Here is a 25,715-nt window from a genome sequence, read left to right as displayed (position 1 = left end):
CTTCTAGGAACCCAATCTGGGAAGATAAACCCAGGCTGGTTAGATGACTCAGAGAAGTGTCAGATAAAGATGACCCCAAGGCTCTCACAGAACACATTCCCCACCCCCCAGTGACCTGGACTTCACAGAACACTTTGGTCAGCCTCCGGCAACACCAGGGACTGATTTTCTCCTGCGCTTTTGAACCAGCCCAGCCCTTCCCTGAGGCCTGAGGGTGGCCCGGGTGAGCAGAGATGCTGCCCGAGTGATCCCTGGGCTGGGTCAATCCTGAGAGGTGTGGCCGGTCCAGTCCCATCACCTGGGTGCACAGCCCGGAGTCTTCCCAGGAAACAGCTGCCATCTGAGGATGCAAAAGTGATGGACCCTCATTCTCACGACGTGGGCCAGGATCCATGTGGATCCCAGAGCCGGCTAGTAAACGTGTCTGTCGCTGACTGTCACTGAAGCCAGGGAGACACAATCTTGATGCTGACACTCCTCAGCACTTCAGAAATCACCAAAAAACATTGTGAGTTTGATTATTACTTTATTTTACTTTTCTTAAATGTTGCATTAAAGTCATCCAGCATACAGATATTCCTGGGCTCCTTGCACATTTTATTCTATCTGAGGTTAGGTATTTTAGCTAGGAGATGAAGATCATCCCAACAAAAGAGCAACAATTCCGAAAAATGGGTTTCGTGTTTGTGTGATGGGAAATCAACAGCCCATCCACCAGCCAAACGCCTCCCTCGGTCCAGAGCTGCGCAAAGACAGAGTACAAGCGTGGCTCACACGTGGTGCCCGCGCACAGATGGGGCCCCGCCACCAAGCAATGGAGTGAAAGTTCTGAAACGAGCAACTGCTGCATTTGTACAGAGTAAGAATACAGAAGAGCATCATTTTCTTTTTAGCCCTTTAATTAGTGTGTGTGGCCTCCACCCAAGTTACTGCGTACCAAGCGCCTATGAAAAGTAAAAACAAACGGATTCAAAGTCCCTGAAATGCATGCAACTTAAAATTCCCTAAAGCACACCGCCAGCTCCCAGTCCCCGGGTCTGCTCTGTGTCCAGTGGAGACTACGGTGCCGCTGCGTTACCAGCTGTGTCCGTCGTGCTGCCGGGGTTTGCCGTCGCTGCTTCTTTGGCTTCTGGCGGCTGCTGGGTTTCAGTTTTGGGATCTTCTCCGTTTCCCGCACTTTTCTTACTCTTGTCTGTGGCCGTGGCACCCATCTCCATGATTTCCTGCAGCGGCCGATCGGATTCAAGGGAGCTAGGCTGGAGTTCATAAACCTGGACTTGACCTGGGACATCTATCGCTTTCTGTTCAAGTTTTTCCAGGATGGTCTGAACCTTCCTGACACCATCTCTCCTGGCCTGACGGACATCAGCTCGTCCTTCAGGGTCTACTGAATCCAGGGCCAGTAGCTCTTTGGTCAAATACTCTTCGATCATTAGGTACTTTTTGTCCGTCTTCTTGCCTTCAAAGTTGTCCACGGCCTGCTCCAGCCCTTGCACGTTCTGCAGGATGGCTTCCACTTTCAGCACGCCTGGATGTTTTGGGGGCGCCTCAGCTTCTCCTGACTTGGGAGGTGCAGCCTCTGCAGGGGCGGGGCTGGGGGCTGCCCTCTCTTCTGCAGCCACATTCTTGGGGGACGAGGGGACAGCAGAAGGGGCGGGGCTGGGAGGATGGGGAACCGGAGCAGCGGGAACCTTTACTTCCACCCTCTCAGAGGCGGGTGGGGGCTTCTGGGAAACAGGTTGGGAATCTGCCTCCTTGCGGATCACCTGAATCGGGACGTGTCCAGGAAGGAGATCTGGTCCAACTGGGCCTGGCTTGCTTTCGGGTTTGTGTTCAGGTTGGGGAACAGGTGAAGATTCTCGATGAGTCATGGGCTGCTGAGAGGAGGCAAGGACACAGAGATATTTTTAATAACTGGCTGAGAGTCACAGGCAGTTGTTTGTAGTGAGTACAGACCATAAAGAAAACTGGGGAATGGCTTTAACGTATAAAAGAGATTTTCAAAGTCGACCAAATACTGTCACAAAATAAAAACATATTGATCCTGTAACGTGACCAAACCATTTGTTTCCACTCATCACCCATCACCTTGGACTGTGTGGGGCTGTCACCATTCACTGAATTTTTCTGTAGATGGTATTCTTAGGGCAACGAAAAGAACACCAACGTAGTATTCAAAATGAAAATATCAAAAAACTCGCTGACTGCTGAGCTAGTTTAGCCCAAAGCAAAGTCCTGGGTGACTCAGAATCTCGGTGGCACAGCCATGGAGGAATGATTGCCACATGTGCCCTTCCTTACACTGTGTGGACAGTTCTGTTCAGGGTGTGACAGTCTCATCTCCCGTTTCAGAAGAGTTGTAATCTTTTTTTAATGTATATTTATTATTTTGAAAGAGAGACAGAGCATGAGCAGGCGAGGAGCAGAGAGAGAGGAAGACATAGAATCTGAAGTAGGTTCCAGGCTCTGGGCTGTCAGCACAGAGCCCAACGCGGGGCTTGAACTCACGCACCGCGAGATCATGACCTGAGCCGAAGTCGGACACTCAACCGACTGAGCCACCCAGGCTTCCCTGATCTTTTTTTTTTTTTTAAAGCTATGACAGCCTAGCAGTTTCTGCCCAGACTGATCTATTTTTTGAGAATAAGCAAGGTGCCTAAAATAGTTAACTCTGAGGATTTTGCCGCGCACATTTATGCCCAGAGCCAACACTCAGCTGCGCATCTCTGCACAGACTCCTGGCCACCCGTACTTTTTAATGTGACCACAAGCGGTATTTTTTAAAAAGCGCTATGCTTCAACCAAGTATCTTAGCTTTCCTAGCATCTAGGTGAATACCTCACCCCGCTTCTTTATTATGCGTATGTCGCTGACACACAGTGTTACACTGTTTCTGGTGTACTGCACAGTGATTCGACACTTCCACACATTACAGGTGCTCACCACAGTAAGCGCACTCCCCAGCTGTCACCACATGTCGCCACAATATTCCCTACGCTGTACTTTTCATCTCTGCAGCTTATCTTATAACTGGAAGTTTATACCTCATAATGGCCTTCACCTATTTTGCCCATCCCCCCCATCCACCTCCCCTCTGACAACCATCAGATTGTGCTCTGCATTTAAGAGCCCGTTTGGCTTTTTGCTTGTGCTTTTGTTTTATTTTTTAGATTCCACACAGTAGTGAAATCGTATGATATTTCCCTTTCTCCATTTGACTTATTTCACTTAGCATAATACCCTCTAAGTTCATCCATGTTGGTACAAATGGCAAGATTCCATTCCTTTTCACGGCTGAGTAATAGTCCAGTGTGTGTGTGTGTGTATGCCACATTTTCTTCATAATGGACACTTGGGCTGCTTCCATATCTTGGCTATCGTAAATAATGTTTCAATACACATAGAGTTGTATACTGTTTTGAATTAGTCTTTTTGCCAAAACCCTTTAAAAATCTCACATACCCTAGGGTGTCTGGGTGGCTCAGTCGGTTAAGTGTCTGACTCTTGATTTCAGCTCAGGTCATGATCTCACGGTTCGTGGGTTTGAACCCCATGTCATTCTGCACTGACAGTGCAGAGCCTGCTTGAGATTCTCCCTCTCTCTCTCTCTCTCTCTCTCTCTCTCTCTCTCTCTCCCTCTCTCTCTGCCCCATCCCCCACTGGCTCTCTCTCTCAAAATAAATAAACTTAAAAAAAAAACAAAACTGACACCCTAATTCCATGAACTGGGAAATAAGAGATACTAATACTAAAATACTAAATTCCACTATAATGTTCGGTTAGGTCAAATCTTTGCACATGTTCAAAAAGAAATCTGAACAAGCACTAAAAAGGAGGGCACCATAAACAAGGTTATGGGAAGCAGAAACAGGATTAAATATTATTTCACCGACTATGGGAAATATATGGGAAAGACATGAGGGGAAGCTTTTCTAGCACTGCAGATGGGCATTTCTTTCCTGGGATTCCTGAGCCCAAGGAAGGACCTGTGGCTACTTAGCCATCTGAATGCCAGCAACATCCTTTTCCATCAGATTCTTTTGCCAATGCACATGACCTCAAATCTGGCCCTTACCATTCAGGAACCAGCCACACACCCCTCTTTGGGCTTAAAAGGGCTGGGTATGAAAAATGACTCATTATTTTTTCAAATTTATTTGAGAGAACGAGAGAGCAGGGGAGGGGTAAAGAGAAGAAGAAACAGAATCCCAAGCAGGCTCCACACTGTCAGCGCAGAGGCCGACACGGGGCTCAAATTCACGAACTGTGAGATCATGACCTGAGCTGAGATCAAGAGTCAGACGCTTACCTGACTGAGCCACCCAGGCGCCCTGAGAAAAATGACTTTAGAAACTCCTAAGAGGGACTGCTCTATGGCGTGTCCTCTTTGAAAATGTCAAGGTCATGAAAGCAAAGGAAGGCCGAAGAACTGTTCCAGATTGAAGCAGACTGAAGAGAAATGATACCTAAATGCAGCGCTCGTGATCCTAGATTAGATCCTGGAGCAGGAGAAACTGCTCTCAAGGAGATTTGAAAGTGGACTGTGTATCAGGTAACAACGTAAGGAGGTTAAGTGTCCCGATTCTGGTAACTGTACTGTGGTTATGAATGAAAAGGTCCTTCTTAGGGCAATATTTGCTGAATTATTCATGGGTAAAAGAGCATGATATCTACAATTAAATCTCCAACAAAGAAACCACGTGGACGATACATACAGAGAGAAGAAATGGCAAAGCAAATACAGCAAGATGTTAACAGTGAATATGGATGAAGGGTAGACTGGGTTTCTTTGTATGATTCTTATAACTCCTCTGTAAGGCTGAAATTCTTTCCTATACAAAGAAGCTAAAAAAAGAACCACACCACGATGCTGTCACCATTTATAGTAAGACACCCCGCATTTGTCTACAAGGGGCTTTCCCTCTAAAAACTGTGGCAGAAAACGAACTCGGCTGCTCAAGGTGGGGTCCCAGGGCTGCTCAAGGCTCTGCTAAGCTCCAAGCTTACTGACACCAGCGACCCCCTCCTCCAGGACGTGCCCACGAGTTGCCCCTGAAGAATGAGCAGGTCTGTGCCTGCAACTTCAGCAGACTGGAATGTTTCCCAGCCAGCCAGCCGGCTCATCATCAGTCAGGCAACTCGGTCCTTTGCCATCAGGGAGAGAGGTGGAAGACGTGTCCTTGTCATCAAGCTCCGAGCTGAGCTAAACAGGTAAGATGAGCACTTCCGAAATGCACAGAGTGCTCACAGGCCGAGCTGTAAGGGACTGTGATGAGGTGCCATGAGAAAGAGGAGTAGGCTTCATGGAAGAGGCAACACTGGCTTGTCCCCTGCAGGATGGGGAAAACCTGGATCGCGATGGCATCGCAGGGGGCTGGTTCAGCATGAGCAAAGGCACAGAGGCGACAAGAATGGAAAGAGTGGAGAAGGGGTACCCGTGAGGAGGAGACAAGCCGTCTGGAGCACTGGAGACGAGGCTGCGGCTAGGATGCGGAAGGGTTATGAAGCGCCTTAACAAAGCGTGGTGAGCACTGAAACACTGAGACAGCGTGTGTGGGTGACACTCTACTTGCTGTCCAGCCATTTCACGGTGGCTGAAGTTCTGCCCCAAAGGCAGCCACACTGAAAAATGAGCAAAAGCTACAGACAGTACTGAGAGTTCCCAGCACTTGTCCTGCACTTCTGCTGGTGATCAGCCATTTCCAGGATCTCCCTTTCCCCCAGTAACACGTGTGTGAACTGGTCACAACCAGTGGAGGAACCAGGGCCCCTGCAAAGAGCTCCTCAGCCCCTGGAGAGGGGCTGCCATAGTCAGTCTGCTGACACCAACTCCATACCTGAGGCCTGTCGACCACGGTGTGTACACGGTGAGGCGAAGGGGAGTGCACCGGTGTGCCGCTTCTGGCCGGGGAGCCCTCCCGGCTGGATGCACCCCGGACGGGAGACCGAAACGGGGACGCTGCCGGCATGGGCCGCGGCTCCCAGTCATCCCCCGGGGCCCTGTGGTACATGGGCTGGTAGGTCTGGTATTCACCCTGCTGAGCTGGGTAGTGGGTCTTCTGGGCTTGGTGGAAGGAAGGCTGGGCTGCCGGCCGGGTGACATTCTGCTCGTGTATCACGGGGATGGGGATGTAGCCCCGGGGGAGCTGGTGGCTGCCCAGGCCGCTCCTGCTGGAGGAGGAGGGCAGGCTGGCCGAGGAGGACGAGGACGAGCAGTCCGAAGCAGCTGGAGACTGAGATCGCTACGAGACACAAAGCGTAGAGACATGGCTCCATGAGTGACCCTCTACCCAGGTGCTCTAACCTCGCCTCTAGAGTCTGGAGTGTTCCAATTCTTACCAGCTCCATCGCCTTCTGAGCCCCATCTACAGTATGGAGCAGATGCCCCTTCCCTCCCCGAGGTGACTAGAAGATTCGGTAAGACAGTCTCTGGATATGCTTCGGCACCTGGGCTGCACGCGGTGGTGCTCAACCTGCTGGTTCTGACTGCTGCCGCACCTGTGGTCACTGCAGGTCACGTCTTTCCTTAACCCTTTCTCTGCTCATCTACAGAGAACGAGCTAAGCACCGGAAGCAGCACATCCCACGTGGCCAGCCCCTGGACCACCTAGAAAGCCAGGTGCGTATTTCCTCAGCTGGCTCCAAAGGGTCCTGTCAGCTCAAATTTGGTAAGATTTCTCTGATGCGTCACTTTTGATTTTGACAACAAAAATATTACATACATAGGTACTACTCTGAAAAGGGAAAAGAGTAGGGCTGAGGGAGGCAATGCCAACTCTGGGCACAGACACGGAGCGGAGGATTTGTGCTCAAAAACAGTGCCAGTGGATACAGCCGGATAATCTGCAGACAGGAAACCCAGAACGGCTTACTTACTGCTCAGGAATCTTACTGGGGTCCACCAGCCCTCAAATTCCTGGCTAAGAACTAGATTAAGAACCCTTTAGAGTTTAGTGCACTGAAGCACTGGCCTCAGGCTTAAAAATAAAACCCTATCATCAAGCAGCTGGCTTCCGGACTCTTTATTTTCGGTTTCCTTTGAAACCATGGGACACGGTGAGGGCAGGCATGCCACCTCGTTTTCCCATCAACAGAGCTGCATGCAGTTAATACTCACCCCTAAGTAGGGAACTGAGTGAAAGAACACATTGCTATCCCTGTGGTGCTGATGCAGAAAGCCCAGTAGGAGGAAGAAGCACCGGACTAGGAGCCAGAAGGCCAGGCTTTCGGTCCCAGAAATGCCACACTTGTACCTTTATGCATCTGGACCAAGCTGTTTACCCTTGTGAAGCCCAATTCCTTAACCCCAAAGATAAGCCGTGACCCCTGCCCACTTGAAACAACACAGCTGTGAAATGCGGGGGGGACACCGTGTGGCCGTAGTGCTGTCTTTGCTGGGTGACCTCTGCCGCTGCAGGCCAGGCCCGGATGCCCTGCACTTTAGCCCCAGGGTCCGGGGCCTGCCCCCAAAACACAACAGCCTGCTCTCCTTACCTCAGGTCTGTGAGAGCCTGGGGGCTGGGTCGCCGCAGCTGCTGCCACCGCCTGTCCACACTGTTTATCTGGCTGGGTGGCTTCCACCACACCCCGCAGAGGTGACTGGGACCTCTGAGGAGCCTCTGTGGCCGCCTCAGTTCGGAATCGCTGTGTGCCGGGCTGGGAACAGACAAAGGAAGGGCGCGGCTGCCGGCTGTCCACACCCTCGTGGTGGACAGGAATGGCAATGTAGCCTGGTCGGAGCTGGGGGTACACAGCGTGGCCTTCCCTCGCGGGCAGCAGCTTGGAGCCCTCCTGGGAAGGGCCGTTGGCAGAAGACGGTGTTTCCTAAAACACAAAAAAGGAGAAACAGACTGGTTAGGAACTGGGAAGAAAGCACCCCGAAGTGGCAAAAGCGTGGTGCTAAGGGTCCCCATCTCCCAGAGTGATTCTGGGCCCCCCAGCAGCAGCCAAGACAGCTGAGCACAGACAGCTCACAGGCACCCCGTTTCTATCACACGTCCCATCCCCTACACGGCTGCTTATGGCCAGCAGTTTAAGAATTAGGGGCCTCAAGAGAAAGCAGTTGGGCCAAGGTATCCGTTGAGCACCAAGAGGTCCCAATTTCCCAAACTGGTCAGACAGGTTCCTTTTATGGGTGACAAGCGGCAGCAGTTACGTAGGAGAACCACTGACTGTCCCCCAAATCAGAGACCCAGATCAGAAGGTGCGAGGATGACTCAAGTCCAACTCACTACACCACAGCCGGCTTCTCCGCTTCCTCAAAGGTCCTAGCGTTTCCTAACACGGACTTGTGCTGGACCCAAACACAGGACACAGTCGGCACACCTCTGCAGAGAAGCGGCTGTGGGACAAGGCTGCCTACTCGGGGACGTTTTCAGAACAAGCTGCAAGAAAGGGAGATGACGAGGAGTGCAGGGGCAGCACAGGGGGAGAATGAAAGCCGACGATTAATTATGCTGGTCTGAGGAGGCCAACAAAGCCTGCTCTGCTCCGGCGAGGAGTGGCCGGGGTCCCTCTCATGTTCTCGCATGAAGCTGTCCCTTCAGCGGCCTGGCTATTTTGGGACCCTTTGAGAAGGCCAAGTTCCAGATGTACCACAGAGGAAGATCTGGTTTCAAACAACAAGGCCGGTCAGTCACTCACGGGGCAATGTCCTTTCTCACCAAACACAGGCTGGGCAACCAGAGTCAGGGACCCCCAGGATTTCCAGTCTGGACCATCTCCTGGAACACGAGAAGGGTCTTTACAGAGAAGGCAGCTACAGAACTGCACCCCTGACGCACATCTGGGTAGGTTGACTATTAAGGAGGAGAGCTCCCCTTCCTTAAGAAGGCCGAGCTGCAAACAGAGGCAAAGACAGAGGATCCAGGAGTTGGCAGGGTAGAATTCTCACTGCTGCAAAACCAGTCACAAGGAAGGAAAGCTGAGGGCTGATTTGCATTCTGAGTGATAGACCACTGTGATTTTTGCCTTGTGTTTGTGTTCCTGCACAAGAGTCAGTGGTGGTGGACCCTGAAACTTCGCTCTTTCAGGCCCATCAACTGCTTCCTTCCTGCTGAGCCCCTGCCCCGGGGAGGGCCTCCTGCACACAGAAGAGACAAGGGTGTCGCTGTGTCCTTGGGGACGCCAGCAGACAGGCGCTCTCAGATTAGAATACCCACGTGCTCAGGGTGGCGACATTACTTCAGCCTGTTTAGCTCTCAGGTCACCCAAGAGCAGGGAGTGGGTCCAGGCCTCACATTCAAAACCCGATCCCTGCCTGAGACAAAGCACCAAGAGACGCCGTGGAAACCCAGTGCTACTCAGTGCTGACTCATAACGCGCCATCTAAGCATCTTATCCCCTCGCTGGGACACCCCTCCTTCCAGCCTGAAGCCGGGGCCTGGACAAGTCCTGGGCATTTTCTGTGCTGGCTGCCTGGGGGCCTCACTGTTCCCTCCCAGCCATGCACACAAGCCTCAGCTGCCTGCACAATCCTCGAGCAGGGCAGTTAGGAAGCCCTCATCCACCGACCATCTCCCAGTGACCATCTCGCTACCCGGGCACTGGGTACTATGGGGGTCACCAAACTGGCAAGGCTCCATTCCTGCCGACTAGGGGCTTTCGAGACAGTTTACGCACAAAACAAACAGGAAGCAAAACTACAGGGAAAGCCTGGGAGGCTCTGGGAAGGGGGTGGGGGAAACGCATGGGCTTTTCTAGCTAGGATGGGGCTGTCTTAGCTAGGATGCCAGTTCGGTCTGACCTCTGTTAGTAACAGTTCTGTGATCTGGGGGAATTCTCTTAGCCTGTGAGCTTTGATGCCCGTACCTAGAAAACGGGGCTAGAGACACTCATCTATCTGGCAGGACTGCTATGAGGTTTTGGGAGGGCACATCCAAGGGGGATGCCCAGAAGGCAGCAACACATGCAAGTTCCCTCCCCAAAAAGGCACACGGTCATGCTGCACAGACCCCAAAGTGTCAAAGCAATCAAAACTGAAGAGCAAAGTTAACTGATAGAAGATTCAGAGTAGTGACTGCCCCGTAGGAAACGGGAGTAACTGGGAGGGTCTTGAACCTTTCCATGAGGATGGAAATGTTCTTTTTCTGCATGCTGGTAAACAGGTATATGCCTATGTACAGATCTATCGAAATACACACTTCCCTGAACCTCCCCCTGCCCTACTGCCCATCCCCTGTCACACTCCACCCGCACTATCCGGCTTCAACAGGTGAGGGCCGCCAACCCCACCGCCCCCACAGAGCCGGCTGTTAGCTGTGCCTCCAACTCAGCCCCTTCCAGGGCCTGGAAACCTAAGATAGGCCTGGCTGAGGCTTGGCGCCTCCTGGGGGAAGCCCCTGGATCCAGACGGCACTGCAGCCGCCTGCCAAGAGCTGTGCATTTTATGCATCTCGCTGAATATCTTCTGTACAACTAAAAGAGAAAAGGGAAGACAAAGGAAGGAGGGAGGGGAGGAAGAGTATTTCTGCCTGCCCAGAGGAGGTGACAGCAGAGACTACCTCCTGGAGCCAATATTCCTTCCACCTGGGTCTGGGAAGAAGTGCCATGTTTGGTCGGTAAAGGAAAGCTGTGGTCACTGTAGGCAGGATGCGGCGTTCGAGCAGCAGAGGGGAAGGGGACAGCGCATGAAGGTGAGTGCTGAGCTGAAGAAGGTAAGGCTGGAGGCCCAGAGGCCTGACCATCCTGAGAGCTGCTGATGAGAGATGCCTCGGCAAGACGGGAGGAGCCAGAAGGAAAAACCAGGACGCCGCAGGAAATGAGGGGAAGAGTCAGGGACGAGAGCAAGGAAGTGTGGGCCAAGCAGAGCCGAGGGCATGGAAATGAAGGGTGACCCAGAAGGGCGAGCAGGAGAGTGCAGGGAAAGGCTGGCAAGACAGTCGGAGCGAGGGGAAAGGGGCCGCTACCAAGACTCCGGTTCTGAGCCTGGGGCTGCCTGGCAGGTGTCGGGGGCTGCCTGGCAGGTGTCGGGGGCTGCCTGGCAGGTGTCGGGGGCTGCTGGCTTGAGCAGGGAGGCCGTGACAGGAAGGGTGGCCTGGGGACCCTGAGGTTCTGCACTCTGGGTTCTGTCTGAGTTGGCCCATCTATGCCATTCAGTAACAAACCACATGTCTCTTCATGAGCCTCACATCTAAAAGACTGCTTCCCCATGGCACCTGGGTGGCTCAGCTGGTTAAGGCTCCAACTCTTGATTCCGGCTCAGGTTATGATCCGTGATCTCACGGTTCGTGGGATCAAGCCCCACATCGGGCTCTCTGCTGTCAGTGCAGAGCCTACTTTGGGTCCTCTCTTCCTCTCTCTCTGCCCCTCCTCTGCTCATTCTCCCTCTCAAAAATAAACAAACATTCTAAAAATAAATAAATAAAGGAACATTCCCCTTCCACTTTGATTGGGGTATTGTTTAGGAAAACGCTAGGTTTAGGTAAGCAGAAAAACCATACCAGCTTTACAGAATAGAAAACTAAACGCTTCTACATGAATGCATAATTTAAACCAGAAATGAGGCTCCCGCCTAGAGTAAGGTCCACACCAGGAATACTGAGCCCAACCCATCTTCTCACAGGTCTACTCTATCATTAGAGTCTTGTCACTAGCAGATGCTTCAGTTTTTACTAACTAAAAAAGCACCACATAAAAGAATTAAATTGCCCTTCCTGTACTTCTATGGTGTTTTTCACCGAGTGTAAAAAAAAAAGATAAAACTTAAAAAATTTTTCAAGTTTACTTATTTTGAGAGAGAAAGAAAGCATGAGGCAGAGAGACAGAGGAAGAGAGAGAATCCCAAGCAAGCTCTGCACTGTCAGCGCGGAACCCGATGCAGGGTTTGAACCCACAAACCGTGAGATCATGACCTGAGCTGAAGTTGGATGCTTAACCTGATGAGCCACTCAGGCGCCTCAAAATATAAAAATTTAAAATGACAAAAGTAAAAGAAACAAATGTATAACAGTTATGATTCTCCTAGAATATTAGAACATGCCTCTTTAGTCTCCTAAGAAGTCTTTTCACAGTTCAAGCACGTCCAGAAAAAGCCTACTGGTTATGCCAGCATCCTCAACATAGCACTTGCTACTTGCCCCCCTTCTGACCTCAGTGGGGACCAGGGATCGCCCCTGCCTTGGGGTTAGTCTTCCGGGGAGGGAGGGGCGAGCTGTGATCATGTGACCAGGCAGGCCACTAGAGGTCCTGCCCTCAAAGGTCCTGTGTGTGTAGCTTCTTAAGGAGTAAGGACCAGTGTAGCTCTGCTCACCATCTATATCTTGGGCAAAGACATCAGGAATCCCTATATACAAGATCCAATTAGGAACCGCACTGCATTCATTTATAAAATGAATTGGTTAATTTTCCTCCCTTGCTTTGCACTGCAGGAAAATCTTGAGGCATATCTCAGGGCACTAAACAACTCCAGGAGATGGCCAGGATAAAAAGCAGGAAAAATTACCCCAGATGAGTCAAAATTTGCCCTATTAAGTACAAGGTATTATCAGAGAAGCCTGGGATCAGATTCTGAGCTTGGGTGAGCCCTTGGACTACGGCAAGTCTTGTTTGCTTAAGAGCACATCTAAACTTTGCTGGTTTTTAATAACAATGTACGCTAAGGGGGCAGCTAAGAGATGTGGAAAGAGACTGCACTTGGTTCTAATCCTGGATCTGCCCCTAAATATGTTTGTTATGCAAGCAGCCCACATCCCCTCTCTGGACCTTAGTTTTCTCAGCTATTAAAATTGAAGGGGAGACCCAGATGCTCTGTAAAGCAGGGGTTCTCCGACTCTAGGGGGCATCAGGAGCACCCAGAAAATGCACAAAAATGCAGACCCCAAGCCCAACTCCAAGAAGTCTGATTCAGTAGGTGTGTGGTGAAGCTAACCAGGACTGCATTGAGAAACACCGATCTAAGTGAAGTTCCTTTCAGCCCTGACATTCTCCATGGCTCTTATTGCAAGGTCCCCTCTACCTCTAAACGTCTACATAAAGCTCAAAAACAAAGAGAAGTTGGTGTCACGGAAATCTAAAAATGACCACTCTTAACTGTGTTCACTTAAATCATAACAGGGGCACCTGGGTGGCTCAGTCGGTGAAGCATCTGACTTCAGCTCAGGTCATGATCTCACATGACCTGTGGGTTCGAGCCCTGCATCGGGCTCTGTGCTGACAGCTTAGAGCCTGGAGCCTGCTTCGGATTCTGTGTCTCCCTCTCTCTCTGTCCCTCCCCTGCTCGGACTCTCTCTCTCTCTCTCAAGAAATGAATAAACATAAATCATAACAGAAGTCACTGGGATTCAAAGTGCCCTAATGTTTCATGTCCTAAATGAAGAGGAGGCTGCTGACCCCCAACCCCCAAGAAGGACGTCCTGTGCCTTAAAAGCAGGGCAAGAACAACATTCTTGCGTACCTACAAGGCATATGCCAACCACTGTGCTGGGGCATTGCACTTTCATGGCCTCAGCTGCTTTGGGGACAGCCGGGGAGCAGGGTTTGCCGTGACCCATCCACAGTCAGTTCCCTGTACACTGAGTGGCCTCTGATCCCTGAAAACCCCTAAACTCAACTCCACGGCACAGCCCTCTTCAAAGTGTTATTGGTACCTACAAGTTACAGCTCCCATCAGCACGTCTGAATGAAGGGGAAGAGTAACAAAGGTAACTCTTAGGGCTGCCCCACAGCACTTCCGCCTAGACAGGCCTGGAGTCTTAAGTAGGACACAGATCCATTAACTGGGTTTTTAGGCCAGAAGAGCCTTCACAACGGTCAGGGTTTGAATTTTACTAATGATACTTCAAAACTTCTAAAACAAAGATAAAAAAAGATGGAGGAAAACAGGAATCCTGACCTCCCCATATATGCAGGACCTGGATCAAAACTGAGTAGCTTGGCTCACTTCTAGCAGCCAGGAAACGGAGCAGAAGAAAAAACCTCCTTCTAGAGCACATAGCTGAGCTTCAACATTCTTCCAAAACTTTCTGTTTGGTATTTCAGGTCATAGAAATTATCACTGCCAATTTAATATATCCCACAACCAACTCAAAATTCCTCCAGTTCCCACTGGATTGTGATAAAGGGTCTCTCCCTCCGCCTAAACCCCGTTTGGGGCACATAATAGATAGCGGGTAAATTGTGAACAGTAAGCAAAATCCACCTCCATAGAAATCCCCATACAACACTCCTGGTAAGACAAGAGCCTGTGCTGACCACAAATTCTAGATGCAACTCAGCCACAGGTGACTGCAGGCTTTATCTGATTGCCTGTTATCAAAGCACATATTATTTTCTCCTGGGATCGCTGAGCTGGGTGTCCCTATGTGTCCCCACTGGGGAAAACTTTCTATAGGGATGAAACTTAACACCTCTTCTCTTTGTGGCTGTGTCCAAACAAGCAGGAGTGAACCGGCATGAGCCCTGGGCTCCAAGCTGCCACCCTGAACTCCAATCCCACCCTGCTGCTCACCAGCTATGTGCCCTCAGACAGGATTCCTTGCTACCAAGACTCAGTTTCTCAGGCAGTAAAAGTCCCCACATCTCCCAGGGATTTTTGCAAGATAGAAGTAAAATAAGGCACAAGAAAGTCTTTGTAAGCTAAGTGCTCCGAGCCCTACACAATCAGCTTCCTTCATTCCACAAATAGTTATCGGTAGATGCAGCTTTTCTGAGAAACAGTTGGTTGGGCCCATAGTTTACAAAGCCTAAAACCTCAGTGGTCTCACCAGTTAGGAATAAACCTGCTAAGAGTTAGAAGCTCCTTTATCTGAGCGTCTTAAGAACACTAATTAGCAAGGGTGCCATTTTCTCTGCTGGGAACTGTATCTATGTTTTCCAACCTGGAAGCAATCACAGCCCAACACTCCAGGGGCCTGAGCCCTAACCACCACCCCCCTGTGCCCCCCCACCCCCAAAAAGCCCTAGTCAAGTGACTCTGAGGGGGCCTGCCCTGAGGACAAATCCACACCCAACTTACACTGATTGGGGCTCCTTGCACTCCCGCCCAAGACCTAGTGAGAAAAACCAGGCCAGGCTGGGACAGGAGGACCTGGCCGGGAGCAGAATTCATCTGCTGGTATCACACCGACAGTCTCAGTGTGTCCCCCACCAGGGCAGGGGCCAGGCACCATGGGCCACAGCTGGCCAGTTTGGCGTCAGCCTCCAGCTTTCCCGTTTCCCCCACCCCCTGGAGCCCTCCTCAAGGATTCCACGTAGCAGATGTGGCCCAAGGTCACAGGGGCAGTTACCAAGCCAGGAACCCCAGTCACTGAATGCCCAACTCCTGAAGTTCACAGCTTCAGGGAATGAAAAGCACTAGCTAGTTCCTCTTCCAAAAAAAAAAAAAAAGGGGTAGGGAACACCTGCTCTAATCAATCTGCAATCACGAATCACAGATGGAAAAGTACCTGAAATTTCCACAGCAGGAAGCAAACTGTCCGAATTAGATAAAGAGACTCCCTCGTGGTCCATTTCCATGCGTTTCTCGAGGACTTGTCTCATGCTGTGGTGGAACACGGATCAATCACTTGGCTCTACCGTCTGCTAGACACCAACTATGCAAGTGTTTGCTGGTATCAGGGTGCAGGGCTTCACTAGACCTGCATGTTGTACAAAACACAGTCCCCTACCCCAGCCTCCAATTCACCAAAGCAGCTAGGGCAAGGGCCCCTTTAACCAAGGGTAGCTGGTTCAATGATTCCTTGAGGGGAATTCCTGGGGACTCTCCTCCCCGCCCTGAACAGCTGCTCAAAGCATTCCTCCAACAGTCACACTCCCCCCCAAGAGGGTGGTGGCAATTAGAAAACTGCCCTCTCTCCTTCCACCTGCAGTGCCATTTCCACCCCGTAGAGCTGGGTCCAGAACAGCTGTGCAAATGGAAACGGCCGGATCCTCTTTAACATGGCTCAGTTTCCCCACAACACTTGACCGGGCACCTAGTTCCTGCCTGGCAACTGTCTTGGGGCCTGTGCAGAGATGCAGAGGGAGACGCTCCCCTTAAGGAGTCGAGATTCAGAGTTAAGACGCCACCCCGTGCAGCAGAGTGCAGGAAACACAATTCCTCCTGGCCTGTCTCGGCTGAGGAATCAGGGATGAATCAGGGGTGAGGCCGGTTGGGGCTGTGGTTTGTAGGTTTGGGTGAGGCCCCAGTAGGCCCTGCAGCCTTCATTTGACTCCCCTGACGTGTACCTGAGTTATGAGGGGCATGGGAACCCTGGGGAGGGTACTGAGGGCATCCAGACACTGGTCGAAAGAGAGTCGGCTGAGGTGGTACAAGGGGGATAAGAGGCCTTTGCTTCTGAGAAACAAGACTGGAGCCCCACCTGGGAGCCAACAGACCCATGTCTGGCCACATCTGTCTGCCATGTGGTGAGTCCTCTCCCACTTCTTAGTGGAGGCTGTGACTATTTCCACGGGTTATACACACGTGTCCAGTCAGGCCCTGACTCATCACTCTCCATGCACTATCCCCCTAATCGTCACAATCCTGCTGGACAGGGAATGTTGTGTTCCCATTTTACAGAAGGGCAGACTGAGGCTCGGAGAGAGTGAGTGATCTGAGATCACTACAACCCAGGTGTGTCTGACATCAAGACCAGAGATGTATTAACCCTTTCACTATTCCTGCCACACCGGGCACTCTGATAATAACTGTGGCTGTCTTCAAACCCTTCATCTTCCCAGGGTAAAACGCAGCAGGGGAGAAAGCATTTCGTTTTGCCCAGTCGAGCCGGGCTGGGGCTCAAGACCTGGAACATTCAGTTCAAGTGTGCTCTGGGCCAGGGAGCCAGTGCTTGGTGCTGAGTCACTGCCTGGCCGAGGCACCGCAGGCGAGAGGGAGGGCACTCCGCTCAGTTCTGAGTCACCACGGCCCTGTGCATCCAGCATGGGGCCTCAGGAGGGAGAAAACCCAGCTCCATCTGGGCAGGAGAGCTGGTCCCACTCTGACACTCAGGGTCCGTGGGACTAATTTGGAAGTGTCAAAAAGTGATGCAGCTGCCTTGTCTTCTGCACACACATATTCTTCCCTAGCCTCCCGATGTTTGGATTAAAAAAAAAAGGTTTTTTAAAAATGTTCATTATTTTGAGAGAGAAAGAGAGAGCGAGAATGTGTGCGGGAGGGGCTGAGTAAGGAGACAGAGAATCCGAAGCAGACTTCACGCTGTCAGCGCAGAGCCCGACATGGGGCTCAAACCCACCAACCGTGAGATCGTGACCTGAGCCAAAGTCAGACGCTCAACTGACTGAGACACCCAGACACCCCTGGATTTTTTAAATTATTTATTCATCCATTCAGTGTCCAAGAAGAATCTTTAAGATAACTGGCAAAAAATCGGAGCACCTGGGCTGCTCAGTTGGTTAAGTGTGCAACCTCAGCTCAGATATCATGGTCTTGAGATTTGTGAGTTCAAGCCCCGAGTCAGGCTCTGTCCTGATGGCTCAGAGCCTGGAGCCTGCTTCAAATTCTGTGTCTCCCTCTCTCTCTCTGCCCCTCCCCTGCTCACACGCTGTCTCTCTCTCTCAAAAATAAATATTTAACAATAAAATAAAAAATTAAATTAAATTAAATAACCAAAGGTCTACAATTCTACCCTAAGGAACACTGAGGAAGTTATTTCAAGATAGGAAATGGTTGTTCTCCAACAGGATGCGAGGGAATTTTCAGTGGCAAGTCTCACCTTAGTCACTGGGGACACAGCTCTGTGCTAGGAGTTCTTGGGCAGCCACACTGTTTACAGGCTCTTGACGTAGGCAGTGAGCAATCTGAAATTCTGGGCTTTTCTGAATTGACAGTGAATAAGAAGCTTCACTGTGCAGTATCTGGTCTTATTGCCAGCCACAAGGAGAAAAAAAAAGAGAGAGAGAGAGATTCCTTTGACAGTGCTGAGGCTGCTCTCTGTGCAGCTGGGCATCAGCAGTGTCTGGCTGCTGTGAGCTCCCAGCCTCTCCAGCAGGTCTGTTCCAAGATGCTGTGTTGCTGGTAGGGACAAAAAAGAGCTTCTCCAGACTCATAAGGATGAAGTCAGGGAATCAATACTTAAGTCCTTTGTGGAGAACAGCCCATTTAGAAATACAGTAAAAAGGAACTGGCTCCTGGGGGACATTTGGGAGCCCAGGACAACACTGCAGTACTTTGGAACGAACAGATAGAGCTTTCGGCAACTTACATTCACTCTGGGCTTAAGACTGTACTTCAGTAAGGGTGGCTTTTCTTTTACCAGCTTGTCCACTCCGGAACCCAGCCCGTGTTTTACCCTTCCCCGCACAGAATCATTTACTGAGACTGTAGATCCTGCCAGGCACTGAGAAACAGAAAGATGACAGACACAGCCTGCCCCTGGAACTCTCGGCCCACAGGGACATGACCCTAAGGCAAAGCAGAAAAGTGCCGCCGCCTTTTGGAAGAAAGATTTGAATCAAAGTGACGTGGAGTCCAGGGCAGGGAGAGCCTGCTTCCAACTGGAGACATCTACACGTAAGAAACTCTGCACAGAGAAAGCTACGGAAGGAGACAGAACTGTCCTCCATATGGCATTGAACACTGTGACTTTCAGAGAGCAGGCACTCTGTCAATTTCGGACGGAATGAATGAATGAAGAACTTGGGCCCATCTCCTAAGTCAGATCCAGACTCAAGACACAAGTGGTTTCTAATCAACGGGGGCTGTGCCTGGTGAGCTCTGAGTATAAAGGAGTTCTGAGAAGCAGCCAGGCTCAGAGGGGGCAAGGTGAGGGTAAACCTCTGGCCACAACAGTCTTTCCGCTTTATCACAGCTGACAGGCCTCAGAAGCACCTAGTAGTTTCTATCTTAGAGACCTGTTTTGAGGATTTAAAGAAATAAGGTTTGTAATGCCCCTAACCAGTGTTTGACATGTTAATATAAACGCGTGTGTGCATATACACATACTTATACAAACATGTTGGCAGACAAAAAAATATTAGATTCATTCTATCCTCAAGAAATTCTCCCTAATGAAGCTGTCACAAGCTGCCTGGCTTCTAAGGCCCCCAAAGAAATCTACACAGAAATAAGTGATGACTTAGTAACATCACATATCTCACGCAGTCACACAATGCCAAGCAAGCAGTGGGAATCAATGTCCACATTTGCAAAGGATGGGATTTAGTGCTTAGCTTCAAAAGTCAAGCCTTGAGTCTGAGATCAGAGGCACAAGAGGAGACCCAGTGAAGCTTGATGAGCCAGAAATGGGGAGCAGGGAGGGGCTCAAGAATTCCATAATCAGGTTGCTAGAGGTTTCTTCAGCGTTCATCAGCATTAATGGGTCCTCAGAGGTTCCTAATAAGCAAGGCCTTTGTCTTTTGCTCCCAGTTTTCCTATGTAAGGTGTCTTAAATATTTAAGAGCAGCATTACGACAGCAAAAATGCAAAGGAGGAAGAGTAGGTTTGGGTTATGCACGGTTTCCTACCTTTGATGATAAGCATCAGACCGTTTATAAATGCCAATAGGAAGTAATAGATATGTAGAGTGCCTTATATAAGGCAACTGTGTGTCATTCCAGAAATGGGGACAGGAGGACAGTGCTAATCAAGCCTCACCGGTGGTATGGAGCTTTCTGACTCACAACCGGCCCCAACAGCATCAAACAGCTAAGCCTTCCTCGGCCCTGGCTAATGTCAAATGCCGCCACAGTTCCTGTGTACCGGCTTTCCCCTCGTAAAGGGCAAAGCTACGCTGCAAAACGGGGGACGAATTATGTTCAGTTCTTGCCAAACACAGCCTGTTCTCTGGAGGGTAAAATGGAGGTCCTGGATGAGCTGGGCATTAAGGCATGTGGCCCACGTTCTTCATCCTCCCCCCCAACAAATCCCTGCTCATCAGTCGCAAAGGAATTTGCTCCTCCATTACTGCAACTTGCTGGAAATACAAAGAGGAGAAGGACCACTCATTTCCTGATTGTGTTCTGATTCTGCTGAGAGGCCCACGAGCTTCTAATCGATCTGCGAAGAGCAAAATGATCTCATCTGTAAGAAAATTCAGGAGGCTCTGCTAAACATGAAGCAGAATAAGTGGGTCTCTCCACTTCAATCGTAACTACAAACATTTCCAATTTCCTCTGAGAGGATGTTTCTACATCTCTCTTCCAGGGCCTGAATGTAATCTGTCAGCTTATTCTGGTGAGCTTCTGCTGGGAGGGCCAAACAGGAAGGAAATGCTCTGGCTCACATCTTTCTGGGGTACAGGAGGGTCTTGGGACTGCCCTGGATCTGACTCAGGGCACTGCCATCCCCATGTTCATACTCATGCAAGTCGGCACCAGGGAGTTTCACCAAGAAGGAAAATGGGGCCTCAGGCAAGGGCCATGCAGGTTAGATGTTAGACAGGCACAGCTTGAGGGATTCCAGGGCTCATATGCAGGAAAGGGTACAGTAAATCACAGCTCCCCCTACAAAATGGGATCACCATCCACCAGGGGCTCCCAAATGCCAGCGTGGCAAAATCAAAAGGATCAGGGAAACCTTTCAGACATACAGATTTCTGGGCAATGTGGACTAAACATGGGGGGCGGGGGCAGGGGACAAATAGAGGGATGAGGCCGCTGGTAATCTGTGCTCTTAAAAGGCTTCCCAGGAGACTGCCGGCCTCGGGATTCTGTGCTGGTGACCTCTAAGGTCTACAGAGCTAGAAAGCTCTGCTCACTGAGGGAGAAGGGTCTCCCCCCTTGTCCCAGGAAGGTTTCTGACAGAGCAGCACAGCACAGTACTCCAAAGCATCTGGTCTCTGTTTAATCAGGGGAGAGCAGGCGAGGGGTGGCTGTGCACCTTCAGACTCCAGAGTGAGCACCAACCTCTCTGCCAGGGAAGGGGCCTGGACCAGAATGAACTTGCCAGAAGATTAGTGGCAAGCCCGTGAGTGCAGAAAATTGACATCCAGGAAGACTGCAGGTGGGGAGGTCCGGGTGCATGGAGTGGAGTCAGGTAAAGCCCAATGTCTTAGCCTGTAGCTGCCCTGCCTCTTCGATGAAGGGCAAGACGCTTGCTCTCACTTGCCTCCTCTGTAAAACTAGGGACAAACAGTCACTCTCACTACTTCAGAGCAATGTGGGAGGATCAACTCTAAAATGACAGAGTACAAGACTCAATGAAACAGAGTTGTAGTCACTTCCTTTCCACGAAAGCCACTCCTTTCCCAGCAAGGTTAGACCATAAACACCCAGAAGCTGCCGTCCCCAAAAAAGGGCTTCCTCTTTATCGACTGATGGCATCTCCTCTTGAAAATAAGGATGCTTGAAAGGTCCTCTTAGCTCATCTCCCCCCAAAACGCCCTTTGTTTTACACCAGGACCCTTTTTACCAGGAAGTAAGAAGCCAATTTCTAATATGAAACAGTACTGAAGATTTTCCGTTGTATTTAGTCTGGAGAAAAAGTGTCATTCGTGTAAGAGAATCTGAATTAATCACCCAGATGTTCTGTGTATTATCAAAGCACAGGTATGAGAACAACGAAGGTCAAGGAGCTAAGAAACTGAATGTCAGTTTTCTCAAGTTTTGTGCCATGCGGACAAATCTCGAGTAGTTAATTTAGTAAAGAGAACTCATTTCTTGAGTTATCATATCCAGTCATCACCATCCAAGTAATCACAGCACAGAGGTCAGCCACCTAGTACGTGGTGGCCTAGAGGACACAAAGACAATGAAGTAGTCCAGCCTGCACGCTTCACAGTTCCATAAAAATTCAAGACACTTCTACCTTCTTCTGAACAGATACCCTGCTTCTTATCAGGACTTTCTGGTGTAGTTCTCTTTGCTATTGGTACTGAGTGACCTTTGGAGACACACTTTAATTGTCTGGGTTTCTTTCTCAGTGAAACAAAGAGATTGAGCTAAGAGATCTTCATGGGCCTTTCGACTTTAAAATTCTGACTTAATTTTCAAATCCCCTTTTCCAGGGTCAGACTTCTGATTTAGTAGGCATATTTTCTATTTGTTAAGAATGATAGGGGCGCCTGGGTGGCTCAGTCGGTTAAGCGTCTGACTCTTGGTTTTGGCTCAGGTCATGATCTCGTGGTTTCATGGGTTCGCCTGGGATTCTCTGTCTTCCTCTCTCTCTGAGAGTCTCAGAGACTCTGTCTCTGTCTCTCTTATTTATTTATAAATAAGTAAACTTAAGAAAAAAAAAGAATTCTAGTAATTCCGGGGTGCCTAGCAGGTTCAGTCGGTAGAGCATGTGACTCTTGATCTCAAGGTTGTGTGTTTGAACCCTATGTTGGGTATAGATTACTTAAAAATAAAATCTTTAAAAAAAAGAAAGAAAGTTACTTAACCTGTTTTTTCCCCTTTAAAAAGAGTTTATGAAACCACAGCCTAACCAACTCACCGGATGGGTACACAAAGATCTCAACTTGCTGGGTGAGTCTCATGCTAAAAACAAAGTGTTGGCATTCTGGGTTTACACTGCACTTAACAGTGGCTATGTTCAAACTTGACCTTCACTTACAACAAAGGGTATGGCAGATTCTGACAGTCCCCGTCTCTATAGGAAGGAGGCCTCAACCTCAAACTAATAGTTTTACACCACACCAAAGGTCGACATCCATGTAGACTGCAGTAACAGGGCTGGTTTGAAATGTGCTTTAGTTTCACCCCATAATGGGCTGAGCAGGCATACAAAAAAGTATATATGATTATACCCATCCCAGCTAATTACATACTCTTGTACTAATTTTCCAGATATAAATATACAATTCAACTCTTATAAATGGAAGTTGCTGAATGTCCCTACGTCTCACTGTTGGCACCAGATTTTTATCAATGTTTGTCATTTAGAAATGAAAGTGGATGATACAAATATTTCTTCTAAAATAATTATAAAGCATTTTTAATTTTGTGAATTTTTAAATCTTCAAAACAACTGACCAGCTCTTTATGGCTTTTTAAAATTTTGCCCAGACAGTATATCATTACCCTTTAAGTGTACTTCTTTTTGCCAAGACTTTTATTTTGAAAAAGCACAAATCGGTGGAATATTGGAAGAGGAACACACTTAGTTGTAATTTTTTAAGTTAACAGATTGATCCCAACTTTCTATTTCCAAATTTTCATGCTCCTAAGGACTAAAGAGTTTATATTTCTGCATATATGTAAATAAGGTATGCTGCATTCACGAAAGGGTTTCTGTATTTGTTGTGTTATCTACTGGAAACAAATCCTAAGTATTTTAATACCATAACAAGGAAGGGAATGTATGCCATTAAAAAAAACAAAAACAAAAACCATTCTCACGCCAGCGTGAGGCAATGTCCTAAGGCAATGGTCAACCATGGGACAGTCTCACATCTTTAGTTCAGAAATTGCCTGGCAGAAGAACGCCTTGTTTTTCAACAAATCATACTAAAATATATTATTGAAAATCGTTTCAAAGAAGAAAACAATTTTAATTTCAGATATAAAAACGGCGGAGTATATTTACATCAGTTCCCTGAGTCACTCTGTGCCTGAGCCAGTTAAGATGCCCCTCGAGCAAATTGAGGAATTTTAGGAGACAAGACACCTGCGAGACCTCCCCCAAGCTGGCGAGTGGGCCCCCTCGCCGGCGTCCGCCGCAGCGCGGACCGCAGGGAAACCGGGACCTCCGCCCCGGCGGGCGGCGGCAGAGGCGGCGGCGGGGCCTGGCCCGGGCCTCCAGAGGTGACCAGGCCGGCCGCCCCTCCGGAGCCCGGGCCCGCTCCAGCCACCCGGTCCTCGGTCCCTCGGATCCGGCCGGTGGACGGCACCTGGCGCCACTGCGCGGGTCGCACTTCCCGGGAACCAGACGCAGCGGAGGGGGGAAACATTTCCTCCCCTCCGGGGCCTCCCTCTCGCCCCGACGCCGGCCAAGGGCGGGCCGGAGCGGGGGCTCGTCGGGGCACAGCAGGCCGAGCCCGGGCGTCCACCCGCAGGTGCGCTCCGGGACCCCGCAACCCGGCCGGGTGCAGCGGTCCCCGCCGCTCGCCGTCGAGGGGGGGCGCCGGCCGGGGCGCCGAGCTGGCCGGCTCACCTTGGGGCCCTCGGGGGGCACGCGCGGGTCGTTCCACGTCGTGGTGCGGCTGTTGTGGTCCACGAAGAAGGGCCAGCCGGTCTGTGGGTCGATCTTGATTTCCCAGCCGGGGGGCAGGGGGTCGCGGTCGCCGGCGCCGCTGCCGGACGCCATCTGCACCATGGGCGAGTGGGTGGCAGCGCTCATGTTGGGTTGGGGTCGGCCCGAAGGGGCGGCCGCCGGGGTGTCGGGTCGCGGGGTGCCTGGTCGTGGGGTGCCGGGCCTCCAGGCGCGGAGTCGCTCGCTGACTGCGGCCGGCTCGAGAGCGGTGCGCGCCGCCGACGTGTCCGGGAAGCCGGCGCCGGGCACCTTTATGAATTAAAGGAGGGGGTGACGTGGCCCGAGAGGGGTGGAAGTGTCTGGAAATAGCCTCCTCGCTGCCAACGGGGAAGGAGATAAAGGGAGGTAGCAACTGGCCGGCTAGAAACTTCTGGTCCCATCCAGAGAAGTTGGCGGCGAGCGGGTTGGATGCGGAGCTCCGCCCTGAGTCATCGGCTATAATCGGGGCGGGGCGGGGCGTGGGCGGGGCCTCTGCCGACCGCCCCTCCCCCACTCCTTCCTCCTCCTCCCCTTCCTCTCCCTCCTCCGTCCCCTCCTCCTCCCCCTCCACCCTGGCCCTGCCGCCCGCGCGGGTGTCCCCGGGCAGAGACTGGCCGGCGGGGCAGGCAGCCTCAGGGGCGTCGTCGGTGTGCGCTGGGCTGGTTTCGGTTTTCAGACTCTCTCTCTCAGCCTGGAGCCGAGTGGGTGTTCCCTGGACTGGGACTCGCCTTGCTGGGTGCCTGCTGCCGCTCCTTCCTATAAAAACAAAGTCATCGTGAGCCTTTAAAGTTGTTTTAAACTAGAGTCTCGCCCACCCCCTGCTTTGCTCCCTTATATGCTGATACTCGGGGACACTGGCGTCTCAATTACGTTTTAATCACTTTTTTTCCAAGGGCTTAAGGAGCTCTGGAATGTTGATCTGACACCATAACAAAGCCTGGGAGAAAATAGAAGTGCAAACAGAAACTCACCTGGCTTCTTTTGAAGCCTAAAGAAAGATTGCATCAACTGTGGTTTTATGCTCCCAAACCTTGCATCTCAAATGTACAAACTATCACTGCAATGAACAACGTTAAAGAAAAATCACATTGTTTTGGGCGTGGATCTTTTTTATGGTAGAGTTTGGTTCTTGCTATCTTCAATCTTCACCTTTCATTTGGGAGGTAGGGACCAAATCCAATCATGAAAAATTGTTTGGTTGCTTCAGTGATGGAGGCTTTTGTGAACTAAACCAAGCAATTCCCTGGGAGGGAATGTGCTCCCAGAGGGAGAATTTGGGGAAAGTTCCGTTTCAGATTCTTTTTTTTTTTTTTTAATTTTTTAAATGTTTATTTAGTTTTGAAAGAGAGAGAGACAGTGCACTCACGCAAGCGGGGAAGGGGCAGAGAGAGAGAGAGAGGTAGACACAGAGTCCAAAGCAGACTTCAGGCTCTGAGCTGTCAGCACAGAGCTGGTCACAGAGCTCGAACCCACAAACTGTGGCACTATGACCTGAGTGGAAGTCTGACACTCAACCAACTGAGCCACCTAGGCGACCCCGTTTCAGATTCTTAGGTAGACTCATCCCCCTCCCCAGAAATATTTGGAGAAGTTGCTCTCATTAAAAAGAAAACCACAGGCGCAAAATGACATTGTTTGGGCCAAGTCACCAAACCAGGGTTTAATG

At 50.4% G+C, this 25,715-nt stretch overlaps 1 protein-coding gene across 2 annotated transcripts; it reads right to left on the bottom strand.

The window, feature by feature from the left end:
• Window positions 1–509: 509 nt before the first annotated feature.
• On the bottom strand, window positions 510–24,508 carry BAG3 (BAG cochaperone 3). Of its 2 annotated transcripts, none has more exons than XM_043597702.1 (4): window positions 23,972–24,508; window positions 7,495–7,824; window positions 5,838–6,242; window positions 510–1,874 (listed from the first exon to the last, which is right to left on the bottom strand). In XM_043597702.1, exons 1-4 carry the CDS (start codon window positions 24,155–24,157, stop codon window positions 1,059–1,061), a joined length of 1,737 nt encoding a protein of 578 aa, XP_043453637.1. In that variant the 5' UTR covers window positions 24,158–24,508; the 3' UTR covers window positions 510–1,058. The 2 variants fall into 2 exon arrangements, with proteins under 2 accessions (XP_043453637.1, XP_043453636.1); XM_043597701.1 differs by having other exon boundaries at window positions 510–1,877; window positions 23,972–24,507.
• Between the last annotated feature and the right edge of the window lie 1,207 nt (window positions 24,509–25,715).

The sequence above is a fragment of the Prionailurus bengalensis genome, chromosome D2 (genome assembly GCF_016509475.1).
Source record: "Prionailurus bengalensis isolate Pbe53 chromosome D2, Fcat_Pben_1.1_paternal_pri, whole genome shotgun sequence".
NCBI lineage: Eukaryota > Metazoa > Chordata > Mammalia > Carnivora > Felidae > Prionailurus > Prionailurus bengalensis.
Note: the sequence above shows the minus strand (reverse complement) of the source record. Positions and strands in the feature narration are given on the sequence as shown.